The sequence below is a fragment of the Alexandromys fortis genome, unplaced genomic scaffold (assembly GCF_014885135.2).
Source record: "Alexandromys fortis isolate MF-2015 unplaced genomic scaffold, M_Fortis_MF-2015_v1.1 scaffold_80, whole genome shotgun sequence".
NCBI classification, from domain to species: Eukaryota; Metazoa; Chordata; class Mammalia; order Rodentia; family Cricetidae; genus Alexandromys; species Alexandromys fortis.
The window spans coordinates 8,772,102-8,788,898 of record NW_026068174.1 but is presented as its reverse complement, the minus strand read 5'-3'; the positions used below and the strand labels follow the sequence as shown (position 1 = coordinate 8,788,898).

The window sequence follows — 16,797 nt, the reverse complement described above, 5'->3', positions numbered from 1 at the left end:
CTGCTGTCTAGAATTGCAAAACTGGGGAGGCACTTGTGATTCTAGCTCATGGGATATGGAGGTAGAAAGATCAACAGTTAATGGCTAGCCTCCTCTATGTAGTGAACTTGAGTCGAGCCTGGGCTACATGAGAGGCCATTTAAAGAAATGGAAAAATGTAAAACGCTAAACAAAATAGTAAATCATATATGTGTATATATACATTATCACTCTATTTCCAGTTATGCCCATGAAAATATTTTACTTCCAATTTTCTACTTAAATTACCAAATATATACTGCATAAGATGATAGAACTAAACCCAATTTCAAAAAACTGATAATGAATCAATTTTATATTTTTAAATCTCATAAAAATTCAATGAAAATTAATTTACAGAACTTAAAGAAGACAGTAGCAAAATTAGAAAGTAAACATGCCTCATCAATTTGGAAAAAAACTAAATGTCTTCAGTGGATAATTATTAATAACCAAAAAGGCATTTTAAAATTTTGAACTCTATAAAACATATAATAGGTTATTGCCAAGCAGGACCACTGACTGTGTTGTAGAACACTGTCATTTCCTCCTTATTAACTATGCATTGATCACTCCCTCCCCAATATCTCTCCCAGGACTTCCTCCCCTCTAAAGACCATTGAATTATCATAAGCTACCCATAAATGTGTGCAATTATATGACAGTTACAAAGTTAAATAATTTTAACCCTCTAAATTACTGACTGCCTAGAAAATAATCGTAATAATGTCACACATCAGAGTCTATGGAATACTATTAGCACAGCAAAGGAGAATACACTGCCTCAAACACCTTCGCAAGATACTATAAACAATATAACACACAAGGACAAGAGCAAAGTAAAGAAAAGCAGGAAGAAGGAAAACATTTAAAGTGGAAATGAAGCTCAACATCAGAAAAATATCAAAAGCATTTCTTATTGATATCCATCAGGCAGTTTGTCTACATGCAAAGGAATGAATTAGAACTCTGCCTCAGATCATATGCAACACTAATTCAGAATGGACAAAGGTCTAACACATAAGAGCTAAAACTATAAAAGTCTTGAAAGAAAATACAAACCCGAATCCAGCAGGTCCCTGATGCCAAAACTTCTAAATCTTAAATCTGCTCAGAGGGACTAGCAAACCTCACTGCAATCCTGTGCTGAGCAAGGAAGGTAAGGGTCAGGAGTTGCCTGAAGGTCACACATGAGAAAACAGCAGAACCTGGGTGTGATCTCTACTCTTATTGATTCCAAATGGCCTACCGTGGTGTGGTGTGCTTTAGACAGAATAATAGTCTTTCAGAGGCCATGCTTGAACCAAAATCAGTCAGTTGCTCTTGGCAGCTGTTGTTCAGTGACAGGTACTTTCTACCATGATGGTCTAACAGACTCTGCTCTGTGGCTCCCCAGTTGTCTTTCTGGGCTAGCTCTGTCCAGGTGGTCTCCTAGGGACCCAACCCTTATCTTTTTCACAAACAGTCCCACCCTTGTTGTGTGTGCACTGTTAGTCAAATGAGATCGTTTTCAATTCCTTAGCCAGGAGGATTTTCTGCCAACCCATACCTGGACTTCAGGTGTGAATTTTCCACTCACATTCTTTGGGAATGGGATGCTCCTCCAGCAACCTCTGTCCCATCATTTCATTAAAGTTATACCAGTTCCCAAGGACCTTAAAGCCTTTCTGCACCTAACTGGCTAGACAGAAATTAAATTCCGCTGCCACTGTTTAAACAGAATAATTAATCACTATAATTGCTAACTCCACCTTCACCATCACATGAAAGTCCAGCCCCTCCCTTTCATTTCTACTGTGATTCTGCAGTGCCTGAGCTGATGTCAGGAACAAAGAGATGCTCAGAATGTACATGAACATTGGGCACACATAGCTCTGCTGCACCTTTCTGCCCTCAGAAACTAGGACACATGAAACATAAACTAGTCACCCTGATTTCATGCGAAAGAATTCAAGGGGGGACTTTCTACTGGCCAGAGAGACAAGAAATTTCAAACTCTATTATCTGCAGTTGTGTTTAATGGGCCAAGTACAGGTTTGCCTTGATCAAGATCCTAGCATATAGGATCCACCCCCAGGAAGAAACTTCTCAGGCAAAGCATGTACTCCATTCCCCCTAGAACACTCTCCGTTCTGAATGTCGCTCTAGGGTGAGAGTATGAGACTTACTTCCAGGCTGAAAGATGCACCCAGAATTTCCTCTACGTGAAGAAGGTTAATTTCACCTGCCTGCCCTACTGCCGGCAAAGATGGCTCTATCTCACTTCATGATCCTTGCTCACAGACCCTTCACTGGCCCACCAGTCTTAGGGCTCCTCCTTCATCTGCTCTCCCTGCGGCCCATTTCCTGGACCCTTCCGCTGAAGTGTTTGTCGAGTGCACCAACTTCCATGGGAATCCTGTGTTTTGGAAAGATTTGAAATGTAGCTCATCTTTTCTCCCAAGCACTGCAGTTGTCAAGACTTTCACTGTCTGGGGATCATAGATTTAGTTCCTCTTCTATTTGCTCTTTGGGAAGCAAATCTTATATTTTCTTCCAATGATAAACAAGTGTCCTTTAAGGAGGGCGTTCCGCCCCAATTGTGAGCTTACCATAGTGTCTGGGTGTGTTTCAGTCATCGTCACAATGACCTGTGTGCCCTCTTCTTCAGTTCTCTATGTTGATCAAGGTAGCATGAAAAGTTCCCTGACACTCTGAGGCTGTTTCTCTTTCAAATGGTGTCTAATAAGCTCACATCCTGAAGTCTCCTTTGGTGCTCAGGGAAGCCCTACACACCCCCATGCAGCAGGACTGCAGACTTTCTGTACCTCAACACTGGAATCCCAATAATATCGCATGAAGTGTTCCAGCCCTGGGCTGTCAGAGGACTTACCCATCTACTTATTTTCCCTAAACAACCAGTGTGAGACGCCATCTCTTGTGGGAAGCTGGAGCTTAGCAATTGCCTCAGGACACACACAATCCCTCAGGAGCAAGTTCTTGAAAAGGAGATAGATGTGGTCCAGTAGCATTGGACGTCTTCCAAGAACACTCATTAACTCTCTGTTCCCTAGACTGAACTAGAGAATGCTACCTCATCCAACTAAATAAAATCTCCTTTGGCCCATGACTTTTTACACGCCCTCCTTAAAGTAAATCACAAGCTTCTTCTGTAAACAGGTCAGAGAGTAAGACCCCGAAATTGGTGGAAACATACCAAGAGACAAAGACATCATTTTTGAACGGTTTTTATTGGTTATGTCTTGGATAATAGAACAACAGAATGATGATACTAATACATCATAACTAAGTAAAAAATTGAAGATAAGCATATCTCACTGGTACATGTTGATGAATGAGGGGAGGGTGAGGGGAGGAAGAAAAGGAATGGCAAACCAAGAAAGAATGTTCATCCTTAGGATAGAATTAAACTAATAAATTTTATATTTGAAAAAGCGATACTGGTGAAATGTGACAGCAGTTTTTTCAAGATACTTATTAACAATGATAGAAAAGTGCCATCTATCTATATATATTTCTGTGTAAGTCACCCTTTACAAATGATCAAAATGGCATGCCTTCATTTGGACAAATCATGTGTCTTCCAATATGATGTACTACAAAGGATAAAAAAATGGCTTTTATGTATTCCTGGACAGATGTATATATAAACCTATGTAAAATGCTAATCTAGGATTTCTGGCTTTGTTCCCCAACAACAATAATGATCCAACAACCCACGGAAGGAATCACTCATAACATGTTGCTGCTGATGTCCAGTAAATACACCCTAGGATCTTGTGGTGTGTACAGCATTGTATTTCCTTCCAAAGAAGCCTCGTCTCTCCATCTCAATGGACCAGAAGCATGAAGAGGTTGGGAGGGTGTCCCCTGAATGCTTCTGAGAGATAATAAAAGGTATTATCAAGAATGGTCACAGATGGTTGAGGGTGGATGTAAGCAGGGCACAAAAGATATTAGTCTTTCAAAGATACCAACAGCCCCACCTTTAAAATTATTAACTGACAAACCTGTGTGGGTGGAACAATGGCCTTGACATCAGAAAATTTACAGGCACTGGAACAGCTGAAACATGAGCGATTTAATGCTCAATTTATTGAAAAATCAACCAGTCCTTGGAATTCCCTGTATTTGTCATTAAAAAGAAATTTTGGGGAAAAAAAAAAGAAAGGTAACAGATCTGGGAGTTATGAACAAAGTGATCCAGCCAATCAGTGGCCACTTATAATAATTCTTAACTTGTTAAAAGGTACCATTGGAAAATTCTTCCACAAGGAAAGTTAAATATTCCCACCTTGTGTTAATATTTTACATAATAACCATGAGAAATAATTCATAAACAAGTTCCTCAATCTATAATTTACCATTATATAGATATCTTACTTACTGATTCAGATGGAGATACCTTAGAAAAAATGTCTGATAAAGTAAAGAGAACTTTGCCTTATTGGGGATTACAAACTGCTTGTGAAAAAAAAGGATGATATTCTACTAATTACCTAGGATATAATATAGGTTTACAGAAAATTCAACGACAGAAAATACAAATCACGAGAACTCAATTACAAACTCTTAATGATTTTCAAAAATTTCTGGGAGATATTAAGTCACTGAGGTTCACAATTGGATTAGCTACTCAAGAGCTAAGTAATTATTTCAAACTTTACAAGGTTATAAGGACTTAAATAGTCCCAGAAATTTGTCTGCTGAGGCTGAGAATTGAATAGAAATTATAAGATGCACATGGGAATCATTTTGATCCAGAGCTTGATTGTGTCCTAGTCAAACTAACTTCTACCCATTCTCCTACAAGAATTCTTACACAGAAAGAAGATACTTTCTTAGAATGGATATGTAGATCTATGTAGAAAAGGTTTCTGAAATGATCCTGAAAGAGAAATTGAAACAAGAAATTATAGAAAGATCTAATCAGACTTTAAAAGACATATTTAACAAGCAGAAAGGGGTAGTAAAGACCTCAGAGATAGACTACACAGTGCTGTACTAACTTTTAAATTTTTCATTTTTGTTTTTATTTATCTATTTATTTTGGTTTTTTTTTGAGACAGGGTTTCCCTGTGTAACCTTCCTAGCTGTCCTGGAAACTAGCTCTTGTAGACCAGGCTGGCCTCGAACTCACAGGAATTCACCTGCCTTTGCCTCCCAAGCGCTGGGATTAAAGGCGTGCGCCACCACCACCTGGCCCTAACTTTTAATTTTTATTGCTAATGAGAAAGCAACAACAGCTACAGAGAGATGTTGGATAGTAGATTTAATTCAACAGTCTATCTCAATTCAGAAAAGAATCAGGAACAGATTGCAAGAGATAGGCTGTCATCGCCCAGAGCACTGGTTGCTGGCATGAGTGTCTGTCTCGTCCCACAAGGAAAAACGCAACACCCGGAGCTCTTCTTGCAGCAGTTTTCAGGACTTTATTCACAATAATCTTTCTCCTTCTCCTTCTCTCTTTCCTTCTCTTTCTTCTCTCTACCCTCTCTGGGCAAACCTTTCCCAGCCCTTAAGTAGGCATGGGCTGCCAATCCCAGATTGCCAGGTGGGCACTGCCCATAGGCCCACGCATATGCAAGCAGCTGATGATCATTGTGTGATCATAGCATAGGTCAGGCCTTAGCCATCTCAGGAGTTGATTATACATCTCCATCAGGTGTGACACCATGCAGCTCGCTATAAGTGTCTGTTAGTATTTTTTTCAGAAACACTTTTGAATTCTGTCTTGTCTGTTCATTTGTATTGTGTGGTGTAAATTCTGACTAAATTTCGATTGAAAGCTGTTTCTATGCTTCTTATTAAATTCTCTGCTGTTTCCAGATTGATTTCATTTTTCTCAAAATCTGATCATTTATTTGCTATTGTTAGACAGTTTTGACTGGACTCAGATGTAGAAATGGGAGAACCTTGTTTGCCATTCTCACCACTGATTCAGACCACATAACCCTTCCGCTCTTCACCCCCCATCAGCAACAGCTACCTCTGTAGCCGTGTGCTACTCATTGGATGGACAAAACTTCCTTCATCATCCACTTCAATGAGTTTCTGACAGTTAGTGGCTAGGAAGGAGATATTCAACTTCATCTTGACAGTCACATTGTCATTCTAACGCCTTCACACCAGTGTAACAATAAGTCTAAACTACGTTTACCTCTCTTCAAGTGCATTGTTTTGCTTCTAGGTACTTAACGTATTATTGCAACTCTCTGTTTCTGTCAAAATGTTCCATAAACCATTCCTGTTTCTAAAAAAGCCTTCAATGACAAAGAAAATAGCCAAGTTGGATTTTCCTAGAGACAATTACATTTAGTCTCCTTGACCTGAAGGAAAGCTCCCAAGATTTATGTTTCTATTTTGGGAGGAAAAGATGGCCAAGATTCTGTACATAAGCCAGTAAAACCCATATTCAGTGTCCACAGAAAACGCTGGTAATTATTAGAAGATTAAAACATCACTTTTCTCTTTGACACTAGATAATTTCTTCCCTTCCGTGAGTATTTCAGCGATAAAATGCATAGGAGACTCTGAGAAGGATGCCAACACCCCTAAATGTGTTTACCAAGAAAGAAACACTTGTCATTGGATGCCATAGTATCTGTGACTGTCCATGCACCAGACATGGGAACACAGTCTAGATATTAAACAGATGATAGCAGAGCCACCAGCATGGTGTAATCTCTTATTTATCTATAGGTATATATCTATAGGAAAATACCATTCAAAGTGTTTCAATATTGATTATATATACAGTTTGATATAGTATGTAGAGAACAGTCACATGACCATTAGTAAAATAGTAGGTGAATTCTTAGTATATTATATACAGATTTATGTAGTAATAATGTAATAATTAGGGAGTTGAGAATTTGGCTCAATATTAGAGCCCTTCTACATACAGCAAGTGTACGACCTCACCTTGGGTGCAGTCCTCATCTCTAAAAAACATAAAGTAGTAAAATAAGCTAATACATTCTAAGTGTGAACTAAATACCATGAATTATTTTAAGAATTCATATAACTTAAAATACATACTATTTTAAGTATTACAAACAATTCATTCATTATTTCAACTTTATTATGATGTTATTATTCTTATTACTGTTTCCATAAGCAAACGTTGACCCAAGGCAGCTCTCAAAAAATATGCATCAAAGTCACCAGCTGATGAGCCAGCACTGACCACACTTTCTGATACAGGAGGTACTGAATCACAGGGCAACAGCCATTATTAGGGTTACTAAAAGGGTGACATATGTATATAATAGTCTAGATTCTGTAGACTCCTCCCATCTCCCAGAATCTGGAAAATCTGGAGACCTGCCATCAGCATGCTACATCAAAGAAAGCATGACTGCATTCTGATGCTTCTCTGGTCAATCCGAGTGAGAAGATGAGCTGTGATTCTCTTTCTTTGAGACACCAAACAGCAGGTAGGCCTATGTATAGGCTTGCAGAAATACCAGATCTCAGTTATACCAGGGGCCTTGCAGCTTCCAAGTGTTGTTCCTAATAGAGTCTGAATAGCAGAGGTAGAGAAATCCCAACCGAGAGGATGGAATAGGTCAGCCCAGAGTTTAAACCTTGGAGATGCTCTCTCTAGGAAATTCCAAATCACTCTGGAGAGGCACTGTGTCCCCTAAGGGCAGAGGCAGCATTTACATGAGTCTCAACAATTACTAAGACTTGAATGAAAACCTGGGAGAGTGATGTTTCAAAAGACTTTATAGCCTTTTGGTGAGTTCCAATCTCTCTCTGCCAAGATATGCAGCTGCCATTTGAAAGATCCTTCTTCCTCCGGCTCCATTCAGGACAGCATTTTGTGTTCCTTCTACTCATGGACCAGACACTGGAGCCCATCTCAAACACAGCACTAATATGCTTCTCTACAGCATGCCCGTCCTTCTAAAGGAATGCTAGCAGGTACTAGGTCAACAGCCAGGACCCTTTAAAACATCTGATCCAGTAGGGCAGGGGACTCTGGAAAGCATGTCTGTTACTGCGGCTTAAAGCAACAGAGCACCAATGACTGCATCACCATCATCCTCTCCTTTACCCTCACAAAGCTCCCCCAAGGTAAGTGGAATTATGACTTTTTAGTCAGAGGTCCTTCATCAGGTGAAATGAAGTGCCAGAGGCACTGAGTGGCAGCAGCAAAACTGGGACACAAATGTCAGCCTCACCCTAGAATCTGCATTCTCAAGATCTGATGGGCAAAAGGCAATATGAGAGAATGCCATCTGACGACACGTTTCCTGGGCCTTATCCACACTCAAGGGACTAAGAAGCAGCAGAATTTGTAGTTTGTTTCCCGTAGTCCTACGCACTGTCTGTCCCTGGAAGCAATGTTGTCTGTGTTGTGTGTCATGAGCATAGGCACTCACACAAGCCCATGGCTTTCAGGGAAAAGCTGCAAAGACACCTTCTACTCCGTCACATCAGAACAGAGGCCTAGCAGTGGGCCTTCACAGAGTTCTGACATTTCATTGTCAAATACTTAGCGGCTGACTACTAGGGAAATCTGAGTGGCTCATCTTGGACCTTGTCTGTGAGCCTTCGGTGAAGCACTTGGATTTGGGTGGCACTGCGGTCTCAGAGCACACTTTCTAGGGAAGGGGTATGTAGCAGTCACCAATATCTAGGACTCTGACCTCCTTCAGGCAAGCTTAGAACTCTGACTAGCCTGGAGCTTTCCCCTGTGGGTATCCAGATTTCTTTTCCTTGAGCTAGAAGGCTGTTCATTTTCCCCGATGAAAACAACGCCTACCTGTAGAAAGCAGTCTACTTCCCTGCTCTGCCCATCTCCATTCTGAAGTTCCCATGCAAGAGATCCTGTCTTCTTGTCTCACTACTTTCCCCATTGATTGTAACAGCCTCCCCTCTGATGCCAATTTTCCTTATATTCTTAAGCTTTATTTTTTTATCTTTGTAACTGATACCAATTGCATGATGCCACTTCCATAATCACTTCACAAAAAAGATCAATGTCTGTTTTTTTTTCAAAGGACTGGATACTTTTGTCTCCAGAAATGGGAGTAGAATCCTCATCCACAAATTTCAGTATCTAATGAGAAGCTGCCCTTTCATGGGGCCAAAGTCACACACACTACCAAACCTACTGTAGAGTCTAGGCTGCTGTATTCCTGTCCCCTGACCTATGCTATATCCTCTTCCCCAGATGAAGATGCATAGCACGTTTTGTCTGTCACTATAACCTAGGGCTCAAACATTTTATCGTTGAAGATCAATCCACAGTAAAGAAGCTATTAATTTTTGTATTGAATGAGCCAAGGGTTTGGGAGTAAAACATCTCATCTGTACATTACAGACATATTGCTTCAGTCCTGTGAATAGATCTCTCTATGAAATAGGTTGGTTCAGAAAGGAAGAATAGACATGAGAAAAAGAGTGCTGCTAGAGTAGATGAGAAATCTAAGTGGCTGGAAGGACGGCAGTGCACTTCCCAGTCCGCAGGAAAGAACTGCTGTTGAGCTGCAGAGATTAGAGAGGATTGGGCATGGATGGAGGATTGAGAATTGGGGATGGAGAAAAGTATCTGAGAAAATGTACAAGAACAGACAAAGGCTGACCTGACATGAAGATGTTCTCATTGTTGTGAGAAATAAGACAGATGTAGACACGTGGAAATGATATGTACCAGAGAGTGTTGAGAAATGCCCTTTTCATAGATTTGGGATTATCAGTGAAGAGGAAAGTGATAGCCAAGCCTCTGGGACAGTGCTCAGATGGGTGTCATGGTGAGTCAAGAGGAGGGTGACACAGTTTTGGGTGGACTTCCATTGACAATGGGACTTCTGCGGAAGAGTGTGTATGGTCCAAATGGAATCAGATGTCAAGAGGACTAGTCCCAAGTTCATGTTATTTCTCCAGTTGGAAGGTGGGAGGGAGGAAAGGGATATTGTCTGGGGATGGGAGCTTTGGTGAACAGGGCACTCATCCCATTGTTTGGAAGGGAGATGTGAAGATGTAACTGGACTATTTCTGAAATGCAACAAAGTGGAGATAAACTGGGGATCAGCGTGAATTGTGAGTAGTTGAAGTCTAGATTTACAGGAAAGTAATAACCTGGGGAGGAGGAATGCTGAGCAATTAAATAATGTTACAAAAGATCATCCAAGCTATTTTTCTTCTTTTTGCCCTCTCTTTCTCCCATTGGCCCTGTCTCACTTGGCATGATATAAAGCCCAGGATTGTCAACGTCTAGTGTGTTGAGATCCCTGGGTAAGGGTCCCATGCAAATCAGAACACAAGAGATGCAGAGTATGAACAACTGCATAACAAGCTTTATTTTTCATGGCTTTTTATACAGACAAAAAGCAATACCTCAACTCTCAAACCCCCCTTTACCCACATACATGATCATGAGAAACTCTTACCTAACCTGCATGAAACAATGTCTCAATAAATAACAGTAATAAAAATGAAAAGAAGTCTATAGAAACAAAGCAAAAAGTATACAGAAGCAAAGCACTTCCTTAATCTATATCTGGTAGAGTATGAAGAACTGAGCTCAAAGGCCACTTTCTTACCAAGGGTACAGATTCTGCCAGAATGTTGAGAAATGAGCAGAGAAAGTATGCTTTTATCTATGCTTGGTTTGCCAAACAGTCTTTTCCCAACTTCCTCTCATCTGTCCCAGGAGGAGCCTGCACTCTAAGCCAGTTCTGTGTCTCCACACAGGACCATTCTCCAATTGTGAATAAACCCCTCACTTCACCCTTCACCTCTCCACAATGAATACTTCCTTTGTCTCTTACTGCTGCAAAATATTATCATGAGGCACTAGCTTCATGGTCAGGCTCTGAACTTAACCATTCCTAAATCTGCAGGGACTTTATTTCAAATACAATCTTTGTTATAAGAATGGTTGTGCTGGGTGGTGGTTGTGCATGTCTTTAATTCCAGCACTTGGGAGGCAGAGGCAGGTGGATCTCTATGAGTTCAAAGCCAGCCTGGTTAACAAGAGCAAGTTCCAGAACAGACTCCAAAGCTACAGAGAAACCCTGTCTTGAAAGAAAGAAAGAGAGAGAGAGAGAGAGAGAGAGAGAGAGAGAGAGAGAGAGAGAGAGAGAAAAGGTGTTTAAAAATGGGTGGATCTAGAAAACATCATATTGAGGTAACCCAGTCCAGTCCCAGAAAGGCAAATATCATATGCATTCATTTATAAGTGGCTTTTAGACATAAAGCAAAGAAAAAGCAGCCTAAAATTCAAAATCTCAGAGAACCTAGAAAACAAAGAAGACCCTAAGAGACATACATGGATCTAATCTACATGGAAAGTAGAAAAAGGCAAGATCTCCTGAGTAAATTGGGAGCATGGGGACCATGGGAGAAGGTAGAAGGGAAGGGTAGAGGAAGGGAGGGGAGTGGAGAAAAATATATAGCTCAGTTAAAACAATTTTTTTTTAAAAATGGTGTTTAAAATATCAGAACAACCAGAGAATAATTTGATAAAAAGCCATCATATAGATCAATCAGAAAATAATTTGATAAAAAAATCCATTATACAGATATATGTTCTGATTTTTTTCTTGGCTTTCTGTTGTCCTAACTCAGTTCTGTATCAGTTTTCTAATTCCATATTTTCAGAACGCCCTTCTATGTCTGTTTACATTGTAATTGCACTGAATTCAATGACTGACTAGAGAGAGCAAATGTTTTCATACTGGGGCTCTGCATTCACTCTCTCGATCTCTCCATTTTTCCTTTTAAACCTGCATTAAATGTATTAATTCTTCAGCTAGTTTTAAATGTCTTTTTGTTAAGATAACTTCTGAATTCCTGAATACTCACCATGACTACTTTGATTGAGGAATCTTTCTTGAAACTGTATTTTCTAACATACTTTCATAGAAGTATAAGAACAAGATTTTTAATTAGTTTAGAGCAAACCAACAAACAAAAAAAATATGACTGAAATCTCTTACAATCCTAGAGTTTCTCTTGGGTCCTCTTGGGAAACAATTGTTGTTTTCTGGGAATTCTATCCTTTGGTCCTTTTTTTTCTGAACTCATGCCTACATGGAAAAATTCTTTCTGTTCTCTTTATATTCTTAGGAAATTACTTCAACTGTTTAAGGCAGGCACAATGAATTCCTATGCTTCACTGGATCTCTGGACATGCCTTTTAAACCTACGGCCATAAAGACCACATCCCAGCTGTGGTCCAACCTATACCCCTGGTTGGCATCCTGAGGGGCTAATGCTGCACAGAAAACAACTTAAGGTTTTGTTCTGATCACGCTTCGGGTTCTGACATTAAGGTATTCCCCTGTGCTTTTTTCAAATTATGCCATACATTTTAAGGCAATTTTTGTTTCTATAATCATATAACTTCTGTGTATTTTCATGGAAATAAGACCTCAGTTTGTTATATTGTCCTCAAGCCTCACTTCTGAAGTCTTACTCCCTCCACCTACTACAGGAGCTACCCACAGTCTCGAACCCTCTGGGTTTACTAAACTGTTTGAAACACAAGATATCATGAATATGTATGAAGAAGAGGGAGGTATCTTTTTTTTTATTTTAGTTTTTCGAAACAGAGTTTCTCTGTGTATCAGCCCTAGCTGTCCTGAAACTAGCTCTTATAGACCAGGCTGGCCTCAAACTCACAGAGATTCACCTACCTCTGCCTCTCGAGTACTGTGATTAAAGGCATGCGCCACCACTGCCCAGCTGAGGGAGGATACCTTAAGAGACCAAGAGAAACCACTTTCAGTGTAGCGAAGAGAAGCAATATAGTCATTAGTTATGAAAAGGATAATAAGACATCTCTGTGTCTACTACATAATTCGTGTAAGAAATACCAAGAATTAGTGATTGAATTAGTCACATGTTCGATTAATGTTAATAGAAGTCACTTTATAAAAATTAGTGAACTACATATGTCTCAACTACTGAAGCAAACTGACCATAAACTGTCAATGACTAACAAGAATAAAAGACTATTTTCCACGAGATAAAAGTACAAGTGAATATTTTTGTTTGGTGTATCTCTACTGTATGACAGATGCTACTGACACAGGTTCATACCATAATTGGACCCCATCATTCCATTTAATTGCTTCAGCATTTCCAGTCAGAATAGCGTGTGAAGGAAGCTCCCTGCAAGGGAGACTGAGAAATACAGTTAAATTTGTTGAGCAAAAAGACCAGACTAGCACAGATGTGGCTGAGCAGTTAGTAGTCCAGTCATAATTGGTATGGCTAAGAGTGCAAGATAAGGGAGAAAGGAAGAGGCTAGTTAAGCAGTTAGGGAAATAGTGTAGCATTTCAGGTAGAAAATCACGATTGTCTAATCTGCTAAGGCACTGAGAGAGAACTTATAAAGGCTGAGTTGTGCTGTAACTGTTTTATATAAACAATCAACAATAACAAATGTTCATTCAAGAGAAGATAAACTAGACACTTGCAAGGAACAAAACACTATGCAGCTAAAGAAACATGGATTGGGAATTGATTATTGTACCTGTGAACAATGAAAGCATGAGGACCTGACTTGAGATTCCCACACCCACACAGAAAGCTGGCTGTGACTGTGCATACCTGTAACTCCAGCATTTGTGCACAGAGACAAGCAGTCTTGTCAGTTCACTGGCCACCATCCTAGCCCAGTCAACAAGCTTCAGATCCAATGAAAGAGCTCACACATGAAACCTTCACACACAGAATTAATTCATACGTCTTGCTTCTCCCGAAATTATGACTATTTCTTCTTAGGCTGGATATACAGTAAATGAGGTTTAGCCAGTCATGTGGGCAAGATGCCTGAGCATGAAAATGTGGCAAAAAAAAAAAAAAAAAAAAAAAAAAAACTTGAAACCTCTGTAAAGAGATCGAACAGTTTAGTAAGCAGCAGGTGTAACTGTGATTGGGCATATTTATATAGGAGCAGGAAAGAAGACTGTGGAGAGACGTGGCGGTGCATACTTGAGGATTTGTCACCCAGATAAAGCCTATGAAATCTACATTGTCTGTGGGGTTTCTGAGAACACTCACTGGGCTAATTTCAGTGACTGTCATGGTTAAAGTCCTCAAGTGCCACTATAGACACTGTTAGCTCCTGGATGGCAGGGTGGTTGAGTGCTTGGTCGGTGCAACTACAAGTTTAGCACTTATACTGATGGGCTGCTTGCATTGAAGGACTTTGATAACAGCCCCAAAAGGCTGTCTGTCTTTATATGTATAATAAATTTGTAATTCTAAACTCTTGACAAAAAGAAAAACTGTTTTACATGCTAAATGAGCAATTAATGTTTATTTCCCCCCAGTTGTGCACTAGACAATAGAAGACATGTTTTAATTATGAAGTGATCAAATCTTAGATGGGTGTGTAAAGATGTTGATGAAGAAAATGCAACTCAGAGTTGCTCACCCACTACTTAGATGAGAGTGTTCAGGAGTAAATGACCACCTTTGTCATGGACCAACAAGGATTTCCCCGGTTTTCGTGGTTCTGAATTTAAAGGACACAGGTATATATAGAAAGAGAGCCATTGGCTACAGGAAGTGGTAATATATAGATAACAATTGTGCTGATGATTCTGGGTTCCTGTCCAATTTCATGTTGAAGGAGCCATGAGAGAAGAAAACGAGTCTTTTACCACAGATTTCACTCTCCTGGGAGTTACCAGGCAGCGGGAGCAGGAATATTTCTTTTTCGTCCTCTTCCTGTTCATCTACCCCATCACAGTGGTTGGAAACATGCTCATCATCCTAGCCATTCACTCTGACAGTCGCCTTCACAACCCCATGTATTTCTTCCTTGCCAACCTCTCCCTTGTTGACATCTTCTTCTCCTCTGTAACTATCCCCAAGATGTTGGCCAACCATATGCTGGGCAGCAAAGCCATCTCCTTTGGAGGATGCCTGGCACAGATGTATTTCATGATAGCACTGGGAAACACAGACAGCTATATACTAGCTGCAATGGCATATGACCGAGCTGTGGCCATCAGCCGCCCACTTCATTATGCAACAATCATGAGCCCACGGCCTTGTATCCTGCTGGTTGCTGGGTCCTGGGTGGTTGGAAATGCCAATTCCCTGGTCCACACCATACTCACAACTAGCTTGTCCTTCTGTGGCAACAAGGATGTGGCCAACTTCTACTGTGACATTACTCCTTTGCTCCAGCTGTCCTGTTCTGACATCCGTTTCAATGTGAAGATGATGTACCTCGGGGTGGGGGTTTTCTCTGTGCCACTGCTGTGCATTGTCATCTCCTACGTCCGGGTCTTTTCCACAGTCTTACGGGCTCCATCCACCAAGGGCTTCCTCAAGGCCTTGTCTACCTGTGGCTCTCACCTGACAGTGGTGTCTTTGTATTACGGGACAGTCATGGGCATGTATTTCCGTCCCCTGAACAGTTACAGTCTGAAACATGCATTGATAACTGTCATGTACACGACAGTGACCCCAATGCTGAACCCTTTCATCTACAGCCTGCGGAACCGGGACATGAAGGCTGCACTGAGGAGACTCTTCTGTCACAGTGCCTCCTCATCCCCCATGTAAGACCTCCGACTGCAGACACTGTGGTCCCCAGTCAGAAGCACTAGAAAATCCAGCTCCAATATCACCCCTGCAGGAGTTGCCTGTCATCTTTCCAGCTTGAAATTCTTTTCCAAGAGCCTTCTGATGGCCTGAGGGGCCAACTGATTTCTTTACATTTCTGCTCCTGTGACGAGTGTGCAGCACAAGACGCTGGGTTCAGGTCTCACAGTCTACTGACCAGCAGAGTCTCCGGGGAAGTCTAAGCATTGACTTTAACATGACACAATCAGACTAATACTATCTGTCCTGCCTATGCCACAGGCTGTAGTCACGGTAGCTCATGCTTCAAAGACTGTAGATCACTGCATGATAATTTTTTTCTATCTACCAGCCTGTGAGCATAAGATCTGTCCTAACATATGACTGCATCTTCCCAGTCTCAGTCATGTAACTCACATCACGTAAATATGAATGGGGATATGACTATATAACATTGGTATGGGTGATATAAATATTAGTTTCTGAAGTTTAATCTAATCATGATCAGAGGTTACCATATTGCACACAATTTACTTACCCTTATGCCTTTTTTGTTTTGTTTTGTTTCTTGAGACATGGTCTCATAAGTAGCTAGGCTGGCTTTGACCTCTCCATCTTCCCCCCTCCCCATTTTCTAAGTAATGAGACTGCAGAAACTTTCCATCTTGCCCAGTACTCCATCCTTAATTTAAAAAAAAAAACTGTGCTGGGAATGGATTTATATTCTACATTCATATTTAATTAAAGTAGACTATTCCTAAAGATACTCTTACCAAAGTCTCATTCAGATGACAGTAACTAGCAGGATTGTTATCATTTAAGTCACAAAAATTCTTATATGATTAAGATAACAAACTGCAAGTTTAATTCAGTATAATCTGAAATGTAGTGATCAAATACTTGGCCTTCATATAAATCAAAGGGAAAGAACAGTATAGAAAATAATGTGGCCACCGTCCTCCAATGTGGCCCAGAGAAGGTGAGAGTCAGCTACCTGTCCTAATCACAAGGATGATATAACCAGAAGAGGGCAGTTAATTCAGAGGTCATTAGAGAACTATGGTCGAACTCCAATATACCATCAATAGGTTCTCCCACTGATAAGATGAGAAAACTTTTTCAAAATATTAATAACTATTCATCATTCTCATTTCCAAACATAGTAACACCATGAAGAAACAGACAGAGTACATCTAACAGTGCACAAGCTGCCTTGCT

The 16,797-nt window shown here is 40.4% G+C and overlaps 1 protein-coding gene across 1 annotated transcript; it reads left to right on the top strand.

The window, feature by feature from the left end:
* The first annotated feature begins 14,622 nt into the window (after positions 1–14,622).
* LOC126492477 (olfactory receptor 1A1-like) lies at positions 14,623–15,561 on the top strand. The gene has a single exon (XM_050128943.1). The coding sequence runs from the start codon at positions 14,623–14,625 to the stop codon at positions 15,559–15,561; it is 939 nt and encodes a 312-aa protein (XP_049984900.1).
* Positions 15,562–16,797: the final 1,236 nt, after the last annotated feature.